Consider the following 26,920-nt stretch of genomic DNA (forward strand, 5'->3'; position numbering starts at 1 on the left):
CCTATAGGTTAAGAATTAAGAAACATCGAAAATTGCTATTTTTTTTTTTTATTGCTTACTGTGTGGACACCAGCATCCTTGATTAGCATGTAAGTTCCCCTAGTTCAGGAGCCCTGGTTTTTTGTTCTTCTAAGTAGGATTAAAAAAAAATGCCCCATGTTCTTCCTCCATGAACTGAATACCCTTCCACCAGCAGGAATTTCATTTCAGACTTGGAAACCACTAGTATTCCTCATTCAAAGGACTGGATGGTGGCAAACGTTTATTCCCTTCTCCTCAAGTCCCTGCAGAAGGGAGAGAGTTTATTTCCTCCCACGAAGGAAAAGTATGAGCACTGTGTCATCTTCTCCATTCTGCCTCAATCACACTTGCACAAGGGGGGGAGAAGAGGGCCTTACTGGGTTGGCCAGTTTGGGAGAAGAACTAAGCACATGTAGCTACTTTTGTCTGACTGTCACTCTTTTTGGAGCAGCCTGACCTCTGGAGGCCCCCACGTCACTTGTCAGCTGTGGAGGCAGGTCACGTGTTCCTGTAGGACAGCTCCACATGCGCCCAGGGAAAATTCTCCCAGTCAGCACTCTTGGTGACAAACATGATAAACATATGCATATGGATATGTTACATATGAATTTTGAATATACACTTGAAATATGAATATTTTATTTCCTTCTCATTTCTCCATTGGACTTTAACCTATGGTCAATAAGGATACAGGGCGCCTGGATGGCTTGGTCAGTTAAGCATCCGATTCTTGATCTCGGCTCAGGTCATGATCTCACAGTTCATGACATTGAGCTCTGTATCCTGCTCTGCAGTGACAGCAGGGAGCCACTTGGGATCCTGTCTCTCTCTTTCTCTGCCCTTCCTCTGCTTGTGCGTACTCTCTCCCTCTCTCTCTCTCTCTCCCTCAAAATAAATAAACTTTAAAAAAAAAAAAAAGATAAGCAATGTATTATCTTCCTCAAAGCCATGAAGGCTGTAGCAACTTGCTTTTTTTGTTTTTAATTTTTAAAAATGTTTTATTTTTGGGGGGACAGAGAGAGACAGAGCATGAGCAGAGAAGGGGTAGAGAGCGAGCGAGACACAGAATCTGAAGCAGGCTCCAGGCTCCGAGCTGTTAGCACAGAGCCCGATGTGGGGCTCGAACTTACGAACCATGAGATCATGACCTGAGCTGAAGTCAGCCACTTAACCGACTGAGCCACCCAGGCGCCCCTGAAGGCTGTAGCAACTTCCTAATATTGTGCACCTTCCTTTGAATATTTAAATGGTATTTTGTTCAAATATGCACTTCTTAGCCATCATCGGAACCTGGAACTTTGCGTCCAGTTTTTAGTTTTTTTACAAAGGTATATGGACTGGACACCCATGTGCATAGGACTGTGTCCACAAGCTAGGGTGTATACCTCCAGGATGGAAATTTGATTCTGGACCTAAAGAGCTAATAGCCATGAATAGATCAGGTGATTAATCAAGTAACTGTAACACAGCAGGAGAGCTGTAGGAGAGTCAGGTCTAGGTTGTTTTGTGCAGGGAATTACCTCCTGCTAGCAGGTGGTGTATTATGTGCACAGACTTTGTGCCTGTGACCGAGCACCTAAAACAGTGCTTAGCATGTGTTTAAAAAAATGACTAAGAATTCCAGGGCACACATGCAGTGAGCTATCACCTCGCACCGGGGATGGCCTTTATTAAAACAAACCAAAAAATCAGTGTTGGTGAGGATGTGGAGAAGTCGGACCCCTTGTACATTGTTGATGCAGATGCAGAATGTCGCAGCTGCTTTCGAAAACAGTATGGAAGTGCCTTGAAAAATTAAAAATAGAACTACATATGATCGGGCAATCCTACTTCTGGGTATTTAACCAGAAGAACCGAAACCAGGGTGTTTAAGAGATATGTGCACCCCCATGTGCATGGCACTATTAACAACAGCCCAGCTCTGGAGACAAGCTAAGTGTCCATGAACAGGAAAGGGTTAAAGAAAACGCAGAACGATGCAATATTATTCAGCCTTAAAATAGAAGGGAATCCTGTCATACGTGACACCATGGACGAGCCTCGAGGACACGATGCTAAGTGAAATCAGTCAGCCTCAGAAGGACAAATGATGTGTGATTCCACTTACGGGAGGAGTCGAAAATAGTCAAATTCACAGAGTCAGAAAATAAAGTGGTGGCCGCCAGGGGCTGGGGTGAGGAAATGGGGAGATGCTAAGCAAAGGGCATAGAGTTTTCAAGGAAATAAGATGAGAAAGTTCTGGAGATCTGTTATACGCAGCATCCAGGGGTCTCTGTTCATCACCTACTTATTTCCATTTCAGATTTACTCAGACTCCAGCGGGACAGCTGGCAACATACGGATATTTCTATTTTAGAGCTTGAGAAATCCACAGTTTGGTTCTTCCGTGTATTCTCTGGGAGACTGGATCACCACTATACGGCACAGCCATGACGAGGAGGCTAGGAGTGTGGGATCTGGACTCCAGCAGTCTGTGTGTACATCACATGCTTGCTGTGTGGTCTAAGATAAGTTACTTAGCCTCTCTGAGCCCTGGTTTCCCCAGTTTCTTCTTAAAACATTTTTTTAAATGTTTATTTTTGAGAAAGAGAGAGAGAGACAGAGCGTGAGCAAGGGAGGGACAGAGAGAGGAGGAGACACAGAATCTGAAGCAGGCTCCAGGCTCCGAGCTGTCAGCACCGAGCCCGACGTGGGGCTTAAACCCACAAACCCTAAGATCATGACCTGAGCTAAAGTCAGACGCTTAACCGACTGAGCCCCCCAGGTGCCCTTCCCCAGTTTCTTCTTTGGTGAAGTGAGGATAAAAACGGTTCGTAGCTCATAGTGTTATTGTGAACATTAGGCGAGCCAATGAACATTCAGCACTCAGCACGGCTTCTTATGAGAGTTCTCTCAACAGAAAAAGCATCAGCAAGGCAGGTAAAGTGCCTCTTGTGTTCAACACTATATACGCAGCATCTTGTAAAATGAATGCTTTTTAAAGATGAGTGTTACAATTATTACTACAGAAAAACATAAAAGACAGAGTGATAAATCCATGGTCATTGTTCCAGGGGCTAGACCACCAGTATCGGTCTTCCTGCATTCACTCACATTCATACCGACATGCACATTTCATTCATAACATTTCCACTAGCAACTTTCCCTGAACGCTTTACTGTACGAAAAGCACAGTCTAGACACGGGTGAGACAGAAGAGAGAGACAATAACACAGACCCTTGCTACCAGCCAGTTCTAAACCGTTTTAAACACGGCAACGCTGCGTTTTAAAATGTTGCAACCCATGGGGCGCCTGGGGGCTCAGTTGATTGAGTGTCGGACTCTTGGTTTTGGCTCAGGTCATGATCTCATAGTTTGTGAGTTCGAGCCCCACATCGGGCTCTGCGCCGACCTGCTTGGGATTCTCTCTCTCCCTCTCTCTCTCTCTCTGCCCCCCTCTGTCCCTCCCTTGCTCTCTCTCTCATAATAAATAAATAAAGTTTAAAAAAATAAAACATAGCAACCCACGGCAAGAAACACTCTTCATTTTATGCGGCAAACGAGTGCAATCCCACACTCCCAGACACACACGGAAACAAGTTTCAGAAACACACCTCACTCGTACTTCCTGCTCCATCTTGTTCTGGCCCATCCCATCCTACTTCATTTAAAAAGTGCTGTTCCAAATCCACTGCGTGGATGTCACGTCTTCCTAAATGGCTGTGACCCGCTGTCTGAGAGACACAATCTAGTCTGAGCTTGAACGAGATGGGTCTGGACACACGGGTTCCACCTCGTCTGGTCACTTGTCCCTCCTGATTTGGAGGGACGCTTCTGACTCCTAGGCACACCTTCCCTCTGCAGCTCGGAGCCCCAGGTGGGTGGACCCCGCCCTTGCGAACCTGCTAGCCCTGCTCACCCACTCACTGCCTCGATGTGAGCGGAAATTCTGTGCCTTTCCAGGAAGGTTCTCGGTTCCGGACGTAAAATGCCCCTTTCTGTTCTGTGCGTCTTACTCTTGACGACCTAATAAAAAGTTTACTTCCTCCTGGGGGCGCCTGCGTGGCTCAGTCCATTAAGCATCCAACTTCGGCCTAGGTCATGATCTCACGGTGCCTGAGTTTGAGCCTGACTTCGGGCTCTGTGCTGACAGCTCAGAGCTTGGAGCCTGCTTTGGATTCCGTATCTCCCTCTCTCTCTGCTCCAACCCCATTCACACGTGCGCTCTCTCTCTCTCTCTCTCTCTCAACATAAATAAATAAACATTAAAAAAAGGAGGGTACTTGTGATGAGCCCTGGGTGTTGTACATAAGTGACAGACCACTACATTCTATACCCGAAACCAATATTACACTGTATGTTAATCAGAATCTAAACAAAAATTTGAAACAAACAAGCAAAAAACACATAGTGGCAGCTTGAAAGCGACCACAGTGCCAGCGTTCACACAGTGGAAATCAGCAAACACTAGAGACCCGAGTTTTGGGTTTTGTTTCTCTGAGAGCTAGTCCTTCACCGTGTATGAGGACGCTGGCCGCATCCCTTCTCGTCATGTTCTGTGTCCTCACCTTGACTTGTTTCTCTTTACTTGTCGCTACCTGAAACGACACAACTGACATCTTGCCTGTTTCTGCCCTAGAATGAGGGACCCCAAGGACAGAGTCTTTACTTTGTTCCCTGTGGTGTCCCCAGTGCCCGCGGGCACAAGAGACGATTGTGTAACGTATTAGTCATCATCTAACATTCCGTGAGTCGAGTCTGTGGCTTGAACAGTGTGTTCCATGGGCGTGGATGTTCTACAACCATTATCCTGCCTGTTTCAAGGAAACAAAGACTAGGAGGGGACAGTAAGAGAAAAAAAAATCAACAAAAAAATGACTTTGTCAAGGACCTGCCGTAGGTCAAGAGAGGAACGGGATTTTGAACCCAGGTCGGCCGAACGTTACATCCTCTGTACTTGGTACAGCAATTGGCATTTCCACAAAATGGCCCTTGTGTCCGTTCCTTCCACGTGGACTTACACCCCCTGGGACCACAGCACGGCCCAACCACCTAGGGTTCGCCTATTGCGGCGGGAGTCAGGAAGCAGATTCCTACAACAGTCCTGACTCGCAGCCTTTTTGCTCAGCGGCCCTCCATGCTATGTTTACATTTGTCAGGCTAACGCCTTCTGATTTTAGTTTGAGAACGGCCCTTCAGCCCGGCCTGGCCAAGAGCTGGATGGGATGAAGAGACGCGTGAGCGAGCGAGAGGCCGTACGTGTCTCTAGACAAGCTATTTTAACCCCAGGCGTGTCTCCCTTGGCGCCCCCTCGCTTTCAGGCTCCGCGAGGTAAACTGCAAATGCCAGTCTACTTTCCACCAGGATGAAGTGTGGAAAGAAGCAAGAGAGGGTTGTCAACATGGGGGACGAAAAGGTCTTCAGATCTGTCTCGCGTGGGAGGCGGACCTATAATGTTTCTCCTGCTGGATCTACTGTGCCATTTCAAACATCATTCCAACCATGTTTATTCCTTGAGGTGGATGTATCTTTCAGAAACAAAAAGAACCCCCTGTGTGGCAAAGGCCAACCCATCTTGGGGGAACCCATCTGTCCCTCCCCAGCAGGGAGATCTAGGAGAGAATGAGCTCATTTCTTGTTAACCCTCTGATTTTTCTTGTATGGTTTTCATTTTTTCTTTAATTTGGGAGGAAGGCAGACTTAGAAATTCATCAGCCCTCCTAATGAGGCAGTTTGGTCTTCATTCTTATGCTAAGTGCGTTTAGAAGCTCCTGCGAAGTCTCCAGGAGTTCTGTGTTTTTTCTGACATTGCTTGTGGCCACACCACCTACTTCTCATTCATTTCACAAAGACTCAGCACAGATGTCTTCAGGGACCTGGGAGGTCTTGATTCTGTCTATAGAACCATAATAACACTCAACGAAAGAAAACTTCGGCTACTGACCTTCTCTGCCACCTGCTAGATCCCGCCTCTGCAATTTGTCTGGCCCTTTTGCCTGCAGACAAAAGGCAGCCTGAATGTGCAAAGGTGGCTAGACTTCTCTCCTTTGCAGGCGGAGACGAGGGAAGAAGTACCTTTGGATAAGAATGTCTCGGGTGGCTACTTTTACGGTGTGACGCGGGCACGCAATTGGTTACTTACAGATTTTCCTGAAAGGTCAGGACTGCAACTTTTTGGTGCTCCATATAAAAGAAGGCCTCAGAAAACCTTCGGACCTGAGGAATAAGATAATGTAAACAGTTTAACTCGTTGGGTGGGCACGACCTCGATTTTTCAGAGGGAACTGGGGCTCACGGAGGTAAGTGGCATGTACTGAGGACAGCTGAGCCCCCCACCCGGGGGTCTGAAACAAATACTTCCACGGCTACCCTCTCTCACTTGGGGCTCTTAGCCCAAAGCTGGCTTATGGACACAGTTGAATGCGTGTTTGTGAATCTGTTCCTGCATTGCTTTCTGTCATGTTCTTATTCAGGTTGCATTTCTTCTACTAGAATATAAGACACTCGAAGACTGTGACCATAAGTAAGTGCAGGCGAAACAGAATTTGCAAAGCCAGCCATGGAAGTGTGTCCACTAAGTGCTCTGTGGACCCAGATATTTGGTTCTCTTGCTGTGAATGAGGAGACCAACATCTACTATGCATTAGGACCTATCCGTATGCACCTGAGCTGGTGGCAAAGAATAAGATCTTACATTTGAAGACACTTTTCTAAGCACTCGCCACACCCCTCAAGGCAGGCTCTGTTATCATCCGGTAGCCAAGGCAGGGTCTCATGAACGGTGGAGGTAACAGTTTCCGAACTGAACAAGTTCATAAAGCCTCCCTGCGAGCTGGTGGTGGGGTCAGGACCAGCACTCAGGACCAGCACTGACTATGGAAGTCAACCCCAATTCCTGTCCTGCCCAATGAACTGTCGTCAAGCTTCCTCAAGGGATCCCCCGCGCGCATGATTAGAGATTGTGTACCATTGGACACCTTACCCTCAAGGTGTGATGTTCCTGGGTGAGGTAAGTGGTCACCTGGGAGTGCAGAGTCACCGTGTCTAGGAACTGGGTCCAGAGAGCCATCAGGTGGGAGGTGAGCCAGGCGAGATCCTTACTTATCTGCTCAGCGATCTTCTCTGGATTGTTCAACACCTGGAGAGGCAAAAAAAGGGGGTAGTAAAGAACCTCTTCCCCATGGAGCTCCTGCAGTCTTCCTCTTGGAAGACCCCTCTGCTTTTAGTGTGTCGCTCCTTTCTCTGGATTCTGTATCGCGTTACATCCTGAGTTCCGTCCTCTGTAGTCTCCTCGGACGCCAGTTCTTCATGGCCACCCTTTGGCAGGTAGAACCCTAGGCACTTCCCCACTCCATCCCTACCATTACCGTCTGGTATCGTACATCACCGCACAGAAAAAGAAAACGAGAATCAGAGGACTACAGTAGCACAGCCAAGGTCACACAGAGCTGGGAATCAGTGGCTCGGCTGTCCAACCACAGACCCATAGCAGCAAGCTGCCTTTTACACAGGAGGCATTGAGGATGCTTCCTGAGAAGTGCTTCCGTCTTTGTAGCCTCAGGGCACCAACTAGTCTAGGTGATTCCCAAAAGGGGGGGTGGGGTACCCAACAGCCCTCCACCATCCTCCAGCCATTGCTCTAAATACCTTATGGGGGATCACGGGTGGCCTTAACTACAACTTGAAGAAGCCAGCGTAGAGCCTTTACGGGAACTTTGGACAGCTTGAGTGTAGAACTGGGAGGCCATCTGCTACAGGGGAAGGGGGCACTTTGGTTCTGGAGAGGGGAGATCAGGTCTCCGAGGAGAGGCAGGAAGCCAGGTGTCAAGGTCGGACACTGACTTCTAGGCCTCACCATGGGTTCCACAAGCACTAGATGTGCATCTTCCATGTCCCAGGCACATGTTTGGAACAAACAGGGCCACAAAGACAAACAAGAGAAGGTCTCTGCTTGCAGGGAGCCCCACTGAGCAGAGGAGAGTTAACCATGGGGAGGGTTGGGGATCTCTCTACCATGGGCGATGCACCAGGGACACATAACCACAGCCACTTCAAGCCCATCTCTGCCATCCTTCTTTGCCCTGGACCTCAGCTTCTTCATCTGTAAAATGGGTGTGCAAAGCAAGTGAGCACTCAGTGGATGTCATAACAACAGGAAAAGTAAGTTCAACGCCTTGCTCACAACAGTGAAGTGCCTTTTGCTTTCCTTGGACTAAAGGCTGATGCCAGAGGAAGGCAGGTGGCTGGAGTGAGGCATCTATCTAAGAGGATAGATATCTAAGAGGAAGAAAAGGAGGCAGGGAGGAGTTTTGAATCCAGTAAGCTTAATTCTTTAGGTATCATTAGTTTATAATTAAGGGCTGGCTTCTAGATACAGGGTGTCAACCGACTGAAGCCATCTCTGAGCTGCTTCTTCCCACAGGAAAGGTCACTTTTTGATGAATACACCAGCTGCAAAACTCCCAAGTGGGAGAACGGCCCCACTTTCTTCTGATGGGAAGCTTACTTCCCGCAGCGGCTCTGTTAGGAGGCAAGGGTCAAACGGGCACTGTCCACTCTTGGTTCAGCCCCATCGTCAGTGGCCAACGCCGTTCAGAAGCGGAAAAGAGAACACTGGGCTGGGGAGAGCAGGGGACATGGTCAGCCCCTGGGAATCCTCCAGGCTGGAATGTGAGGTCTTTGGGTGGAACCAGGAGTGGCCCCTCTTCCCCACTTCCCCTCGCTAATGAGCACCAAACACGTGCATCAGCGCTCGGCACCGTTTCACCCCTGACACCACGGCCTGCCTTACCTCTGGCTCCCTTCCCTTCTGGCCCAGGGCACGCCCTGCCCCGGCCACACTGTCCCGCTTCCCGTGGCCCGAACACACCCGGCTACACCCACGTGCCAGGCTCTGACCAGAGAGCACGTCCACCCCGAGGACCTCCTTTCATCAGCCAGCTCCCTTCTCCCTCCCTTCGTCACTTTGGACTTGTCTGTTCCCCACCAGAGAACTGTTCAAGGAGCCAATGCGGTCCCCCTTGTTCCCGATGATTCTTTAGAAACATCTACCTGCTCAAGGGTAAGTCAAACCTCGCTCTCCTGAAGCCTACTTGACCTCGCACAGACCACGCTCATGGCACCCGTGGCCACACGTGGTTCCTACAGCCCTCCTTTGACTGCGCCGTGAGACTCAGCCTTCTCTGCATTACCAATAACTACGCGCTGGTGGATGAGCAGTGGGGATCTAGTCACTCTTTACTGAACAATCTGGTGACTCTGCATAAGTAAGAGGCACCCCAGGCCTCGGTAACCAGACCTCCCAGCCATGGCTCTCCCACCCCCGCCGCAGTGGAAGCAGGAAACACAGCATGAACCCCGAGCTCGGCCACCACAGCGATAAAGCGAGAAAGCAAAGCTACTCATTGAACGTGTCTTTGGGAGAATTATTTTTTCCCCTGGTTGATTACAGAAAGGGCTCCAGAAAAGGTTAAGGAAGCTTCTAATTAGGCCACAAGAGGACTCTCCTCCCTCTCACAGACGCCTGGGCCTGTGTCATTACAGATGATGGGCATGGAAGGGCTTCTCACGCAAGACCCAGGAGAGGCCCTTCACGTAAACAAGGAGGCAACTGGGCCCCACGCTGCTGCGGGTGAAGCTGCCTGAGGAACGCTCCACCACTCACCCCTGCCGCTCACCTGGGTTCTAACCATGCACCTTTGTTCACTCTCGCACCCCCGGTTTATTGAGTGACTGTCATGTGCCAGGGGTGTGCAGAGCTTGGGGGAGCCACAGATGAATACAGCCAGTCCTGGAAGAGGCAGATGGCCCCGTGACAGTCAATCATTTAGAGAGTTATAATATACCTACTAAGTGCTGTGGGAGAGATGTGTACTGAGTACTGCAGAAGGGTCAGGGAGGCTTCCTGGAGGAAGTGATAGCTGTGTTGTGTTCTCAAGGTAAATAAAAGCCTCTGTACCTTCCCTGAACTAACCAGGTTCTCTGACACCCAGAGGTTTGCAGTTACAGAAGAGGCCCCTGTCGTCAGAGTGATCATACAACGTGGCCGGGTCCCTCTGGGTCTGTGAACAGTTCCCACATTCGAGGGGAGGGGGCCTTGAGGGCATGCTGGTCATTACTGCCAAAGCCCCACTCCGCAGTGGAGATGTTCTGGGGGGGGGGTGTAGCTTGGGAGGTTCCCTGGGGAAGGGAAGCCCAGGCTGAGGGGATCAGCCTCTGTGCCCGGCCTCAGCATGGCAGAGGGGGGTCGTACCTGCACTGACATCTCCTGGAAAATCTTATAAAGGTACAATCTCCTGCCCCAGCCCAGATCAAATCAGAATCTGTGTTTAGCAAGATTTCCATAAAACAAACAAACAAACAAAAAGATTCCCAGCTATTTCTTAAGCATATCAAGTTTGAGAAATTCTAAAACTGGAGACAGAAATGGATGGTACTCAAAAGACCTTCCACTGGCTGAGCTCTGTCACTCCCTGGCTCTAAATAATCAGAGCTGTGAGGTGCCCTCCAGAGTTCGTGTTGAAAAGTAACCGTGCCACAGACTGTGGCTGGCCATGGGAGAAGTCGCCGTGATCACAGGGGACAGTCACTCTCTACAGCTTTCGTTTCCTCTGCTAGGCGACTGGGCTAATGAAACCTACATGCCCAAACCTACAGACCAAAGCAAGGATTCATTGAGAAGTCTTGTAACATCCTTATCAGTGGGGTCATTGTTTTGAACCACATCACAAAGATGTATTCAGACCTAAGTGAAATAATTAAAAAAAAAACAAACAAACAAAACCCTCTGGCAAGGCAACTGGCCAAAAAAAAAAAAAAAAAAAAAAAAAAATTCCACACAATTAAGTAAACAAAACAAGAAAAACCCAGGCCACCTCAACTGGTAGCTGTTCATCTATACCTGATAACTTATTTTTAGTATTTCCTGCTAGGAGGGTACAGCTTGAGGAAAGACCGTTCAACAATTTAAGGTCTCCTAGAAGTCTACAGCGGCAAACAAGAAAGAGTCCTTTGTATGAAAGGAAACCCAGTCCTTCTGAATTCTTAAAGAAAACTGGCAATTGCTTTCAGGTAGATAATCAGCATACGGTGAGCATGTCTGTTGTACCGAAGCACGTGGCTCAATATCACTAGAACCTTCCCGTGTGGGTAGAGAGCACACCCCATCCCTTCCCGGATCAGGATGCACAGCAAGGACATCAGCGTGTGTGACTGTTCCCTCCCTGCCGCTGGGCACACACACGGACTCCTTCGTGGTTAGCCTCTCAGAGAGCCAGGAGCCCCTCATCCTACACCTCCCGGTGGAGCCCTGACCTTACTGGCAGCTTCTGAACAAATCTTTCTGGCCAGGCTGCTAGCCCTGGGAAAGTGTCCCCATCACTGTATTGCCAACGACGAGCAAAGTGGCCGGCACACAGTAGGCGCCTAATAAATGTTATACGATTCACATGGCATAAAGATACATGTGAACTGCTCCATGACTACAGAACTCTATGTTTTCAACTTTTGGTAAATCACTGGAAAAGATTCCCCGCCAGCCCCCACCTCCATCCATCCCCTTTGAGGGACACCTCACTCCTTGGTGTGACTGACCACTAGGTGGCGACGTCCTGCCTCTGAATACTTGCTGGGCTGTGAGCACCCTTTTGGGGAGTCGGGGAGGGGGCTCGGTTTCTTCCGCCGCCAGCACTAGGGCAGCTCTGTAGCTGAAGCCCACCCCCAGTCCCTGCTTCCCTTCCTCTCACCCAGCCACACCCTTACATCAGTGGGCTACTTTGATTGCTCTGTACAAAATTAAGCCCGCAGCCACACCATCACTCAAAACCAGGGGTCTGGCGCCAAAGGAGGAAGGCAACCCACTGACTGTTCATGAGACAGACTCAGCGGCAGCCTGGCTCTCACCCGAACCATCACAGGGACCGGATACGTCAATATAGCAGTGAGTTGCAGACCACCTTGGGGCCAGGCGCTGAGCCCACCCCTTGGTGGTGGCCACCCTTTGGTGCCGCTGTGACAAAATGAATGGGGACAGGTCTGTGCGTCCCCCTGCATTTTCAGGGCTGCTCGGAGGGAGTGCCCAGTGTGTCACAGGTGGGAGCCAGCGTCCAGTCCACACGAGCCTGTGTTGTCACTGGCTTTAGCTGTAAATGTGATTAGCTACCCTTCCTGCCTCAAGACCCGCTCTCCTTCTCGCCTCCTCCACATGGTCCCCCATGAGCTTGTCACCTTCCTGCATAGCTCCCTATGGCCTGGGGATTAATCCAAGCTCTTCACCATGCAGGGCACGCAGGCTCCTTCATTGTTAGCCCAGGCTCCCCGACGGAGCCTCAGTCGCCCCACTGGCTCCCCTTCTGGGAGCCCCATTCACTGATGCATAATCCTGGCCTTGGCCCTGAGGCTCTCCGTTTCACCTCCATTGCCCAGACTGTCCTCTTACTGGACACCACGAGGCTTTCTCCCACGCAGCCTACGCTCTGGGGTCCACTAGGATCTGTCTCCCCACAGCAATTTAGCTAGTGACACATCCTCATGAAGTCCCACAAACACACACGTCTGTGTCCGTATCTGCAGCCTCCACCAGCACGCAGGGTCTATCGGGACAGAGCCAACAAGTGGCAATGGAACCGTGTGCATGTGTGAGCTCATTTCGCCCTGAGAACGGTCCTGTACACGCGATAAAGCAGTCACCCAGAGGGGACATGGCCTGGCCAAACTGGACAGCCAGCCCACATCCTCAGGACTGTGCCGTGCGGTCCGGCAGAAGTGGCCTCTGACCACTGACCCTCCCTGGTGGCGATACCCACGGGTTGCTGAGCCGGTGAATGAGCGTGCTGACTCCCGCCTCCTCCTGGAGACGAGCCAACAGCCTTGGGGTGACCACAGCTGCTCCAGGGTCGCTTGCTGGGACCAGCGTGACCAGGGTCACCTTTGGTAGCATGTAGCATTCCTGCAATTCATGAGTGCACCCGTTCATTCCACAAATGAGCCCTTCCAGGCACTGGAGGTTCGAGAGTGACCAAGTCACTTCCCTAGGCTGTGGGTCCCCCAGGGAAGGGGATCCCCGCTGAGCCCTCAGGGCCTAGTGCAGGGCCTGGCGAGTCCTGGGGGACTCACAAAATGTTTGCTGAAACGAATCGGCACTCCTGAGCCAACTCTCCCGGGTAGTTCGCGGAAACACTGACCCTCTGTGGTCACGGGGACACGTGGAGCACGGCCTTTGAACCACATGCCCTGCTGGGCACGTGTGGTGCCAGAACCTACTTTATGGCCAGGGAAGTGACAAGCGAGGTCGCGTGATGATTGTAGCAAACAGGACGGTCAGCTTTTTGTGCGTTTGTCGCCCGCCAGGGCCGCATGGGGATGCCCCACGAGCTCCACCTCCGTGGTTTGCAAACGATGATTCTGCTTCCCAGGAGGGCCTCGTGGAGGAGGGGGGAGGGCTCCAGCGCCTCTGCGGCCGGCGCCTGACCCTGTTCTGCCAAGTGCTGTGACTCTGGGCGAACAACCCGTCCTCTGTGAGCTGAGCCCTGATGCTTCATCTGCTGAGAAAAACAGGATCGCCCACGCTGGAGAACTGCTGCGTCCGTTAACTGAGGAAACGCACACAAAACAGCAGCCCGCAGCCCGCCAGCGTGAGAGCTTGCGACTCGGAGAAAAGGAGGTTAATCAAAACCAAGTGATTGTGTCTCCACTTCACAGATGAGAAAATCAAGGCCCATAAAGTTTAAGCAACTTGTCTAAAGTCTCACGGTTAGTAGGTGTGGAATTCAAAGCCAGGTCTCCCTGGCGTGGACGGGACCACTTCTGCAGCGTGTCATGACTCCGGGTCACGACCACAGCCCCCCATCCACCCGCCACCTAGTGAGGTCACCCTGAGGAGAGGAGCACGGCAGGAAACTGAGGCAGAGGGCCGGGCGCTGCACAGCCCGGGAGCGGGCACCCCATCTCCCTCCACCACCTACTGGGTGCCCTGGCCGAGTGTTTCTGTAAAGGCAAAGTCTCCGGGCGCCCGGGTGGGTCCGGCGGTTAAGCGTCTGACTCTTGATTTCAGCTCAGGTCACGATCTCACGGTTCGTGAGTTCCAGCCCCGTGTCGGGCTCTGTGCTGACAGTGCAGAGCCTGCTTGGGATTCTCTCTCTGCCCCTCCCCTTCTCCCCTCTCTCTGTCTCTCTCAGAATAAATAAATAAACCTTTAAAAAAAAAAAAAGAGGCAGAGTCTCAGCGGTTACAGGGGGAGACTGCACACCACAAGCCCTTAAACTGCACCTGCCTCAGAGCGCACACTCGGGAAATGCTGGCTGTCTGGGAACCGGAGCGACACAGGCGCGGCCACCAGCGGAGAACGCACGGGACACCCCGGCTCTGACCGCACACCGCGTTGGCAGCGGGAGGAGAGACGGTCGGCGGGGTGACGAACAGCCGTGCACGGCTGCGTTTTCTAAAACTAGAACCAAGCGTTCGGTAATTCGCAGATTGTGTCTCCTTGGGACACCGCAAGGGGCGGAGCTGAGACCCCCGGTTTTCTCCGCACGGCAGACCCCTGGGCCGGGCACTCGCAGGGCCCTCTCGTGAGCTCTCTCCTGGGCCCCTCACAACAAGCACGACACACACACACAGGAATCCGAGGCCCGTAGAGATCTTAAATCGCAGGTGCAGGATCACGCAGCTGACGCGAGGAAGGGCTGGAGCCTGGACTTGAGCCTGGAAGCCTGTGGACCTTTCCAAGGTGCCGCCACCCTGATTCACTCAGGGGAAGGGGAGAGCGGCGGCCCCTGCTGTCTTCCGCCCGGTGGACGGCTTTGCCGTCCCTCTGGTGCACCGCCTTCATCACCTCCACGTTTAGGGCATGTATGCTCCTCGTGGTGGCATCCAGGTCCCTTGCCAGCCATATCTTTCCTTTCCACACTCTCTAAGACGACTTCTTTTGTCCCTCACGTGTCCCCACCTGTATCAGGAGCAGGGCCTGCGATGTGACTCCTTGCTGACCGTGACACCTAAGCCCCACCTTTCCTCAGGGCTCCCAGCAAATGGCCCTTCCTTTCTAGACCCTTCCAGACCCCAGCACACAGCAGGACCTCTGTGCTCTGCCTTACTACCGGGAGGAAGCGTTCTGCTGACTTTATGACGTGCTTTAGACCAGGGGCTCTCAACCCTGGTGGCACAGGAGACTCATCTGGGGAGCTCTCCCTTTCGAATTTTCTTCTAGTTTTACTGGGAAATAACTGACATAGAACATTGTGCATTCCAAGTGTACCACATCACGATTTGATAAACGCATACACTGTGAAGTGATCACCGCAATCGGGTTAGTTAACACATCCGTCACTTGACCTGCTTACCATGCTTCCCCTCTTTGATGAGAGCACTTAAGATCTACCCTCGCAGTAACTTTCAAGTACACAGAACAGTCCTGTCACCTTCAGTCTCCACACCGTGTATTACACTCCCAGAACCTACTCATCTTCTAACAGGAAGTCTGTACCTCTTGACCACCATCCCCCATCTCCCCCTTCCTCTGGCAACCGCCGAGCTGTGCTCTGTTCCTAGGACTCGGGTTTTTGTTTTACGTTTCACAGGTAAGTGAGATCATACATGATAGGTCTTTCTCTGCCCGACTCACTGCACTTAGCATGATGTCCTCGAGATCCATCCACGTTGTGGGGCACCTGAATCGCTCAGTCGGTCGAGCAGGGCTGACTCTTGGTTTCGGTTCAGATCACGATCTCATGGTTCATGAATTTGAGCCCCACATCGGGCTCCGTGCTGTCGGTGTGGAGACTGCTTGGCATTCTCTCTGTCTCTGCTCTCTCTCTCTCCCCTCTCTGCGCGTGCTCTCTCTCCCCCTCTCTGTCCCGCCCTCTCTCTCAAAATAAATAAATACACTTAAAAAAAGATTCATCCACATTGGCGCAAATGGCAGGATTTGCTTCTTATGGCTGAATAGTATTCCACTGCAGAGATAGACCACGTTTTCTTTACCCATTCATCTGCACATGAACACCCAGGTTGTTTCCAGGCCTTTGCTATCGTGAATAACGCTTCAGTGGATGCTGGCGTGCAGACATCTCTTCGGGATGGTGATTACATCCTTGGATGTTTACTCAGTAGCGAAACTGCTGGATCCTATGATAGCTGCAGTGTTAAATATCTGGAGAACCTCCACAGTGTTTTCCACGGTGACTGCTCCAGTTTTTATCCCCAACAACAGTGCACGAGGCTTCCCTTTCCTCCTCATCCTCGACAGCACTTGACAGCTCTTGTCTTTTGGGTAACAGCCACTCTAACAGGAGTGAGGTGATGTCTCATTGTGGTTTTGACTGCTCCGGGGAGCATTTAATGAATACAAATACCTGAGATCCACTCCCTCGTACTCTGTCTCCACCAGTTCAGGCTGGACCCAGGCAAAGGCACATCTTTCAAGTTCCAAGTGTGTTTCTGCTGTGCGGCAAGGGCTGAAAACACTGGTCTACGAGACAGGGGCATCACTTTGCAATGAGATGGTCTTTTGAGCCCAGCTTCCAGCACTGACTAAAGTGTCACCAACCCCGAGCTGCCAGCCTTGGTTCCATCTTAATTTGCCTCTCGCTCTAGAAGGACAGTGTGTAGTACGCACCTAGACCACCCAGCGCAACGGGATGTGAAATTATTCCAGGGATCGCAGGTAACAATAGCACGCATTAGCCAAGTGCCTATATTCAGCACATAGTCTCGACGCATGCCTGATGAACCCTTGGCAAATGCAATTGTTTCCATCGTCAGTATCATCGTGCTGCTAGCCCCCAGCCATGGCTGAGGCCATCTGGGCACAGGCGCAAAATCTCCATCACCCTCCGGGAGAGGCACACAGTTGGTCGTTAATACGTTTTGTTAAATGGATGAGTAATCGACAAATAGATGTAGTGTCAGCTCCAGGGACAGAGACCTGTTAACTGGTTTCTTTTTTCTCCCAAAGCGTCTCGCAGAGAGCTAGAGGTCTAGTGGACACTTAAAACAAAGGGTGAGGGGGTAGAGGAGATGCAGGTCTAGAGGGAGCATACGTGCCCAGTGTTTTCATCTCCGACTTCTACATCAAGCCAGCACCCATGTTGGCCCTGTACCGCGACTGCCCTTCGGACCCACAGGACCAGTTTTCTAATTACCTGTAGCTCGGAGCACAGCTGAGAAAGCGTTTCCTCAACAGCAAGGGACTCTAGGAAGAAAAAAAAAGATGCACAATAAAATGGACACACGCTGAAAAGTTGCAGTTGCTAACTACAATAAAGAAGCATATGTTCAGGTTGGCGTTTGAGTCACAGAAAGAAACACACGGCCTGAGGACTCTCCCTCTTTCTCTTCTAATTGCCTAACGGGGTCATATTTATAAAAAGGAGAAACCTGATTTGGAGCCCGGTGACCTCATACTAGATAAAGGTGAACAGCATCTCAGGGATGCCTTTCTGAGGAATAGAAGGCCCCCACATTCACACAGCACTTTGTGGGGTTCAGAGCGATCCCACATTCTTCTGGACTTCTGCAGGTATGTGCCTACAGGTGTGGGTGTACATGCATCCGTGTATGTGACGCATGTGGGGCCTGGGTTTGGATCTCCATCAGCCAGGTGAATGCTGGGAAGCACAGAGAAGTGGAGTAGCAGAGCTGAACCCAGACCACTGACTCTGACACTGAGGGTCATCACGACCTTCCCTGCCACCCACAGAGGAGCTGGCGATCTCACCTCTGATCAGCAGGAACCTCTGGCCTCCGGCCAGTGGTGATTTAATCCTTGCATCTGCCTGTATTAGGACTCTCCCCTAGTTCTATGACATGTGGTCGGGGGTTTGCACTTGGCCACAGCATCAGGTCCCTTTAAAGCCTTGCTGCCCAGATGAGTGGGACCAATCCATCAACACCTCCGGATCCTCACTGATGTCCTGATAAGCACATGCCTTATCCCCCTGCCCCCATCCAGCACCTTCCTCAGGTCTGTGAGTCCCACCAGGCACAGCGGACTTTTGTCATATTGAACATGACTGCGTCCGGGGCGTCTGGCACATAGTAGAGGCTTGATAAAAACATGATGGTGAATGAGTGAGCAAATAAACCCAGTACCTTTGGGCAAAAAGTTAAAACAACAAGTCAACTGTCCGTGTACAATCTCCATTTTCCTTTTGGGTTACGTAAGCTGTCTCTGATTCTGTGCATGCTTTTATGGTGTGTATAACATCTGAACCGGAAAAAAATTCGATGTTGCTACTGCATGATTCAGAGTAGTGCCTGACTTGTCTAGGGGGTCAGAGCTGGTAAGCCCAGATGGGAACATGGCACCACCATTCATCAACCGCCCTGTACCGACTCCTTCACCCTGCAGGCCAGGCACTTTGTACGAGGGATCTGAGGGGGCCTCTGCTCTCCAAGACCCCACATCTGGTGGGGATGAGAAACATGCACATAGGATATCACTCTCGTGTGGTGTGTGCAGTGCAGCAATGGACAACGTATGAGGCCATAAATACCTCCAAAGCCAAGACCGGCTCAGTAGGTCTAGGGGTGTAACTGGGGAAGCTGAGGAACCCCAGCAGGACTGTTCTTAACCCTGAACCAGGCTAAAGACCTGGCCTCTGTTCTGGAAGCAAAGGGTCCTCAGCAGAGGACTGACAGCAGAATCACACTGTGTCACCTGCTGTCAATGAGAGGGATGATAGAAGGGACCCTGCCCCAGGAGCCACTGCAGGAGCTCTTGTCTTAGTCCTGCCGTGCACTGCTGTGTGTGACCCTGAGCAGTCACTGCACCTCTCTGATCTCAGTTCCACCATCTGGCAACAAAGAGGGATTCAGGCCCAGTGATGTCCATGATGTCTGATAAAGTGCACGGAGCAATCCATCCCCAGAAAACCGAAGATGATGGCTACTGAGAGGTTTCCATAATCATCCAGATTAAAAAATACATAACATGTATTTATATACAAATATACAAATATTTAGATATCTATATTATAAAGTATACATAAATATATTATTTATGTTATACATCAAAATATAGAAAATATATATCATATATAAAATATGCTATATATTTTATATAAGATTATAAAAACATACTAAAATTATTAAAATAGAAAATATGAAACAGGTATTACATTTTATATAAAATATGTAAAACATTAAATTATTAAAATTATGTTATAAATAAAATATGTTTATATATGTACGTAATATATGTATATAATATATATGTATATAATATTATATTAAAATTATATGTTATATAAAAATATATTTATATGTGTATATAATATAATATAATAATATAATATAGGGGCGCCTGGGTGGCTCAGTCGGTTAAGCGTCCGACTTCGGCTCAGGTCACGATCTCGCGGTCCGCGAGTTCGAGCCCCGCGTCAGGCTCTGGGCTGATGGCTCAGAGCCTGGAGCTTGCTTCTGACTCTGTGTCTCCCTCTCTCTCTACCCCTCCCCCGTTCATGCTGTGTCTCTCTCTGTCTCAAAAATAAATAAACGTTAAAAAAAATTTTTTTTAATTAAAAAAAATATATAATGTAATATGTACATTATATATATGTATATAATATATTTATACATGTATATAATATATAACAATATATGTATTATTTGGGGGGTTGTTTTCCCCTCTTGTAAGTTGCAATCCTGTAACTGCAGCCTCATTAAAAAAGAAAGGCTATAAACTGGCATTTTCCCTTAGGAAGCAAGTCAGCATTGTGTCAGCAGTGCCCGGTGGACGTAGCAGGTGTTCGGTAAGTGCCCTGTGGGTGAACCGAGGGGGGCTCCTGCCTCGACTTCCTGCAGGTGCATGTTCCAGACTCCCTCCTTCCAGGACAAGGTAACATACACGACACATACCTGGAGCATATCTGCCACCGTGACGCTCACAAAACATGCCGCTCTCTCAAGCCCGGCCCAAGAGGGGCAGGTCGGCCGCGGCTTGCGGTGCCCCGCGCCCGGCCCCTTACCCAGCTCCGTGTGCGGCAGCTCGGGGACGTCCCTCATGATGACCAGGAAGTAGGCGCGGAGCCCCCGGTAGGCGTGCAGGAGCAGGAAGCACAGCTCTCGGTGCCACTTGTGCGCGTGCTGCATGCAGTTCTCCGAGGGCACATAGAAACTCCCCTGCGGGCGGGACAGACACAGAAGCTGGGGGCCACCATGCGGCTGGCTCGGAGAGCAACCGAGGAGGGGCTCACGGTTCCAGGGAAAGGAGACTTTGAGTCCCTGCCTCTCTGTGCAGGAAAGACACTGAGATCTGCCGAGCCTCTGTCTTGTGCATTCATATTAAAACAACGATAATAATAATAATGGCAATAATAACAGTAATAGTAACAACGAATGAGGAGGAGGAGGAGGAGGGCACTGACCTGGAAGGTTTGGGATAACCTAATGGGGACCCACTCACAAGTCTCGTTCCTCAGCCACTGCACAGCACTCCATAGCAGACGGGGACAGACAGAGGGGTCTCCTCTCGCAGGGAGATGAGGAATTTGTAGAGACCCTCCTGGTGGATGGGAGAGTGGTCCAAGAGAGAGAAAAATGCACTGCTGTGAGATGGGGTGTAGTTGTGGGTTTAGATACACAACACTGGCAGGTGCGTTTGGTGAGCGACTGAACCCAAGTCGGCCTCAGAGGCTCCGTACGTTGCCATCTGCTCACAGACGTAGGGAGCCTTAAACGGGTACAATGACCCAACTCTGGTTTGTGCGTTGAGGACAAGGTGGCCAAGTCACGATGTACCTGGAGACCCAAACACGACGGAAGAGAGGACACAGGCCAGTCCTGACTTGGGCACAAACTCAAGAGAGAAGGGTGTCTTGGGGCGAATTTCAGGAGGGATGTGCTTTGGGGACAGAGAAAGGAAGCCCCCAGGGAGGACCTTGGTCCACAGAGGAGGAAGGTGCTGAGTACTGGGCTGGAGAGTTCCACGGATGTGGGACCTTCCTGTCCATCTACTGCTCAAGGGGCCACGAAAGGACACAAATGGCTCTGCGTGATCCCCTGCTGCCTGTCCGTCCTGCTGCAAGAAACTCCAGACGGCAAGTTGGTAGAATCCCACCCTTCAGGCTCTTGTGAGCGGGTGATGTGGCAGCCTCCTGCCTCGTTTGGTCTCCTTCCTTGCTGCCATCGGGGAGGACTGAGTTGGTCCATGGGGACAGGACAGGTGTGATAGGGGTCCGTGGCCATCGGCACTCATCTGCACTCTCAATGGTGCCATGAAGGCAGGCGATCACAGGTGTATTGTACTGGGTCTAATCACAGCATCACGATGAGCGAGTCACACAAGGTGCTACAAATCAGGAAACCGGGATGGAGGCGTGCGGTCAGCTTCTGTCACTTGGCTCTGAGATGGCTGTAAGTCAGGTCCCTAGCAAAAAGACTGAGAGCGGTGCCTGCAGGAGGTGCTGGGTGTGCTGTCGGGGGGCAACGCTGCGGGAGAGTAGGATTGGGCAGGGAGAGTCGTGCAGGACAACGGAGACCTCAGTCCATCCCACGGGGGGCTCTGGAGCTGCGGGGCCGTCGGCCTCGGAGTAGGGGCCGGGCATTGCACGACTGCACCCATGCACTGACCATTATCGAGTGTGGGTGACCCTGCGGGGGAGGTGGGGCCTGGGTCAGCAGCTCTCTCAGACACAGCGGTCTCCAGAGAGGCGCTTGGCCACCTGGCCCCTCCAGAGAGGGGCTTGGTTGATTGGCTCCCGACATCCCTGGCAGTGTGAAGAAGCAGTGACTCAGGCCCGAGGAGGGACGTGGGCAGCGTGCCACAGGACCCGCTGGAGAGGCCTTCCGCGAACCCTCCCCAGGGCCTCGACTGAAACCTGGCTTTGCATTACGAGGCCACCAGGTCCCTTTGGATTTGAACTTATGAGACACGTTCAGTGAGGTTTGGAACCAAAAGACTCTTCCATTTCATAAGCAGAGAATTCAGTCAGCTAGGCCCTCAGGTAATCCACGTTATCCCCATTTCTCATCCTTATTCTGTGAGGATCAGTAGTCGGGGTAGTTATAGGAAGACAAGCAGAGCCTGTGGGTAGCAGAGTGCACGTGTCGGACCCCCAGCCCCAAGGAGCAAGAAGGAGTCCGCCGTTCGCAAGGCATCTAGGTATTCCCCTGATCTCGGCCTCATTTGGTCTTTGGCAAACACCATACAAAGCAGATGCTCTAATTCTGATTTTCAAAATTAGAATATACATATGGTAAAAAATCTCAGTGTTTCCAGAAACAATCTAAAGTGCCTCATTCCCCAGAGTCCAGTAATTTCGTGTGGGTCTTCCTAGAAGACTTCCGTACATACATGTGCACATGTGTATTATGTATGCACGTCCTGGAAACACACGCAGACACACTCACACGTGGGAAAAGGCTCTGGGCGGTTCTCTATTCCTTGCTTTTATCACTTACCGTGCCTCAAAGCTCTTTCTGATTAGATCAAATAATAAGTGGTAGGAACTTCAATTTCTGTTTCATAGATAAAAGACTGTGGGTCAAAGAATCAAATGATTTGTTCAAGGTCACCCCACTCTTCCCGCAGAAGAAATGATTCTCAAGGCCAGGTGCTAAGTGGGGGGAGTCCTTTCTCAGTGTGCCACATGCGTCCTGGAGACCGTGCCTCGCAGAGGACAGATGTTCCATCAGGCCTGCTTGCTTTGACTGAGGCATTAATTGAAGTCCTGCCTGCAGTGGCTGTGACTAAGCAGAAATGAAAGTGGACAGGGGATTAACAAAGGCATCAGATCCAGGAAGCTATGAGCCCCCAGTCTGCTTGCTTCCAGCGGCCCCGAGCATCCTGTTTTCTGGTCCTGACACCTGTTTGCCAACGAATTTCCTTATCACCGATGCCTCCTTTTGAAAATGCCTCAGGACCTACTGAAGGCAAGGGATCTGCAAAGTCTGATATTGACTTTGACTTTTAAAACTACATACCAATCTCACGAGGATTTTTCAAAAGACACATTGGGTAATCTTTGGGGAATCTTCAGAAGGCTGATTCAATATGATGACAGATAATATAAAGTCAAAATGGTAATCCAAAGAGAAATAAAATACATGGCCTGAGATGATTATGAACAAAACAAATCTTGTCCCCTGTAAAACACTCAACGGCACAAGGCTCAGAAAGTGAGTGGGCTGAAGCAGAAGGCCCCACTAGCCGCCCCCCCGGGCGGGCAGAGCCGGCGCGGGAGAGCCTGTGCACCTCCACTGACGGTGCACGGAGCGCAGCTGAACGGCACAGCGTCCCCACACGAAGAAAGACACTCGAGCACCGTCCTTTCCAACAGTCTGGAGAGACACACAGGCCTCACGCAGGGCCAGCCGAACATCAGGCTGCATGTGAACTCACGATGGACAGCTCCGGGCCAGGGTCCACCCCACCACAGGCACAAAGCAGGTGTAAGGAGCGGACGGTCATGACGCGGCCTCTCCGAGCGGCTGTTAAGGATCAAACAAGACTATCGCGGTAGAATCCGGACGTGAGCCACATCCCAGGGTAAGGTCAGCGGGCGTGAAAAGGACCTTCGGCTCCCTCAGGATGCACCGGTGGTCCCCAGGGATACGCCTACGGATTATGCAGCTCAGACATCAACAGTGATCCTCTCAGAAACCTAAAAATGGATTTTTTAGTGTTTATTTATTTTTGGGAGAGAGAGACAGAATGCGAGTGGAGGAGGGGCAGAGAGTGATGGAGACACAGAATCCGAAGCAGGCTCCAGGCTCCGAGCTGTCAGCACCGAGCCCGACGCGAGGCTCAAACCCACAAACCGCAAGATCATGACCTGAGCTGAAGTCAGAAGCTAACTGACTGAGCCACACAGGTGCCCCCCCTAAAAATGGATTTTAACTCAACTGGAGTCCCTGCTGAACCATGGTTTGATGAGAACACAGAATCTGGAGTCCAACGGGCCTGTGCCTTGCTCGTTGGTCAGCCACTTGCTAATGGCGTGACGGGCTAGCCCCCTCCCCTCTGAAGCGTCCGTTTCAGATGAGAGGTGGGGATAGTAAGAAAGCCTCGGTGCTCACCTGAGAGCCTGGTTTACAGTCAGTACTTAAGAGGTGTTCGTCAGGAAGTTTTGCTTTGTACTTCCTTCATTCCCCAACAGAGAGCCAAGCTTGCCATCACCTCTGACCTTCCTACTAATGCCTCTCCCGTTTACGTGACCAGGTCTAATCCTGCCCTGGGCTCTAGATCGCCGTTCCAGACTTCTGGTTGGATAGGCGGCCTGTTGTCAAGGAGGCAGCTTAAAAGGAGCAACTTGCTGTCCCCCCTCAATCCTTCTCTTCCCTTTGGGCATCTTTAGTGGACCCATTTGGCCCAACATTCACAAAAGCCTTGCATTCTCCCAGACTGCAGATCTCTTTCTCACCTTAGAATCTGTAAGAAAGTCTCAAAGGTTCTGTCTCTACCACGCTCTCACGTCAGCCCTAGTTTGAATCTATACTGCTTGCTTTAATTATTAAACCACCCTCCTCATGGGCCTCACCCCTCCGGTCTTACCTTCCTCCTGTGGCACTGGTGTGTGCGAGTTTGTTCACAGCGTTACCCACTGTCTACAAGATCAAGTTCAAATTCCTGACTATGGCATTCACAGCCTTCAAGCCCCGACCACATTTCCGGCTCATCTCCTGCCTCTTGTTGCACAACACAGCTCTCTTTGCTTTTCTCCTTTTAAGGGCCTGTCCTCTGGCTGCCTGAAACTCACCACCAAGACTTGGGTCAAATGTCCTCTCTCTGTGAAGCTTCTCCAGGCTCCTCCTCTGCCAGGGTCCTGCACATACCTCCTTAGACCACAATGATCCCCCCCACCACCACCCTACCTGAATCCCCTGAGGGTACAAGTGGTTTGTCATTTGTCTTTGAACCTGAAACAGCAGAGAGAAATTCAATGACGAAAGAAAGAGAGAGAGGGAGAGAGAGAGAAAGAGGGAAAGAGAGAAAGAGAGAGGGAAAGAGAGAGGGAGGGAGGGAGGGATGAAGGAAGGAAGGAAGGAAGGAAGGAAGGAAGGAAGGAAGGAAGAGGGGGCAGAGAAAAAAGAGAAAAGGAAAGGAAAAAGGAAAAGAAAAAAGAAAAGACAACGAAAAGGAAAAGAAAAAGAAAAAAAAGAAAAAAGAAAAGAAAGAAAAGAAAAAGGAAAAGAAAAGAAAAAAGAAAACAAAAAGGAAAAGAAAAGAAAAAGAGAAAAGGGCTGTTGCATCCGCTGGGGGTCTTGACAAGGCAACACGGGCCTGGATTGAAGGTGCAAATCACCCTCACCTCCCCCTTCCTTACAACCGTAGGTTTTGGGGCGCCTGGGTGGTTCAGTTGGTTAAGCGCCCGATGCTTCATTTCGGCTCAGGTCATGATCTTATCGTTTCTGAGTTCGACCCCCACATGGGGCTCTGCACTGAAGGTACAGAGCCTGCCCAGGATTCTCTCTCTCTGCGTCTCTCTCTGCCCCTCCCATGCTCACTTTCTCTCTCTCTCTCTCTGTCTCTCTCTCAAAATAAATAAATATACCACATCTTCTTTAAAAATAAAAAAGAACCATGGGTTTTCACACAATTCTGGAATTGATACTGGAATTTGGGTTTGCTACCCTACCACAAAAATCATGCTCTAGATCTCTATGTCCTATAGAAACACACTCAACTTACACTTTACATGAGATGCACACACAATCCGATATTCATTCGGCACGGGGTAAGCACGGATAACTTTTCATTTAATTCAAACACGCCCATGAAAGTGAGGCACGTTTTTGTACAGAAATATCAGTACATCTTCTGTGTTGCAGTTGCGGGAGAAGGCATAAACGGAATCGGGTTTTAATATTCTGGATGCTTATTTGAAACAGGAACGCAAAAGCTCCATCAGACCTCACAATCTAGAATTCTATTAATAGTAGCTACTGTTCATCAGATGCCTGCTGTGTGCCTCATACCAGTTTTTGGTCCCTGGATTCCTCTTCTTGGTAATTCAGGGGATTTTTTCATTATTATCTTATTTTTAACCAAGGAGCAAACTACGATAGCATTAGCCCACTAACGTTTATTATTTGGCCCTAGTACGCGTCACGCATTATGTGTTCTAAGTGTATTAATCATTCAATTCTTATGCCAAACCTGTAAAGTAAGTGCAATTATTTACCCCCATCTTGTAGACTGGGAAACCGAGCCCCAGTGTGGGAACAGCCTGTCTACAAGCCTCACGGCAAGCAAGTGGTGGATTAGCAGTTCAGACACGCTGAAAGCCTCGCAACGCTGACCTTACCCTTGGAACTGAGATGCGGGAGGTTTATAGAGTCAGCCTGTGGCCCCACCTTCGGGATGCAGGAGAGTCAAACCTCTTCCTTTTTTTTTTTTTTTTTTAAATACAGTAGGGATTTTAGTTAATAATAATATACCAGTATTTGCTTTTTAAGTTTATTTATTTTGAGAGAGAGAGAGAGCAATCGAGTGCTGGGGAGGGGCAGAGAGAGGTAGAGAGGGATAAGCCCAAGCAGGCTCTGCCAGTGTGGAGCCTGATGTGGGGCTCGAACTCACGGACCACGAGATCACAACCTGAGACAGACTCTAGAGTTGGACGCTTAACGGATGGAGCCACCCAGGTGCTCTGAAGAGTGGAGCCTCTAATTCCCGTTAGAGCCCGGGTTTAAAAAGGAACCCAGCTCTGTAAATTCCGAAGAGAATCAAAACCCGTTGGGGCTAGTCTTTGCTTTGCAACCAACTATCCAGAATCCCGGAAAACACCTTTGTCTATCTGTTCTTTCATCTGGTCAGCAACAGACGGCCGCTATCTGGGTGAGCAGTCCCCGATTTTGTGCCCCAACACACAAGACTGCAGGAACCAGCTGTGGGCTGGACTATAAGAATCTCTTACTACAAGTGGCTGAAATCTAGAAATCACAGATGACTTCGCGTCAGCACGACTTGATCTACGTTGCCCC

At 50.4% G+C, this 26,920-nt stretch overlaps 1 protein-coding gene across 6 annotated transcripts in view; it reads right to left on the bottom strand.

The window, feature by feature from the left end:
* FAM135B (family with sequence similarity 135 member B) overlaps positions 1-26,920 on the bottom strand; it is a 280,285-nt gene that overhangs the window by 22,442 nt on the left and 230,923 nt on the right. For all 6 annotated transcript variants that reach the window (XM_042923586.1, XM_042923585.1, XM_042923588.1 and 3 more), the window contains exons 8-11: positions 19,966-20,119; positions 17,140-17,189; positions 6,984-7,139; positions 6,144-6,217 (exon numbers count right to left, since the gene is read on the bottom strand). In XM_042923586.1, the coding sequence (XP_042779520.1) occupies positions 6,144-6,217; positions 6,984-7,139; positions 17,140-17,189; positions 19,966-20,119 (434 nt within the window). The remainder of the gene's footprint in view (positions 1-6,143; positions 6,218-6,983; positions 7,140-17,139; positions 17,190-19,965; positions 20,120-26,920) is intronic.

This window comes from Panthera leo, chromosome F2 (assembly GCF_018350215.1).
Source record: "Panthera leo isolate Ple1 chromosome F2, P.leo_Ple1_pat1.1, whole genome shotgun sequence".
Taxonomy (NCBI): domain Eukaryota; kingdom Metazoa; phylum Chordata; class Mammalia; order Carnivora; family Felidae; genus Panthera; species Panthera leo.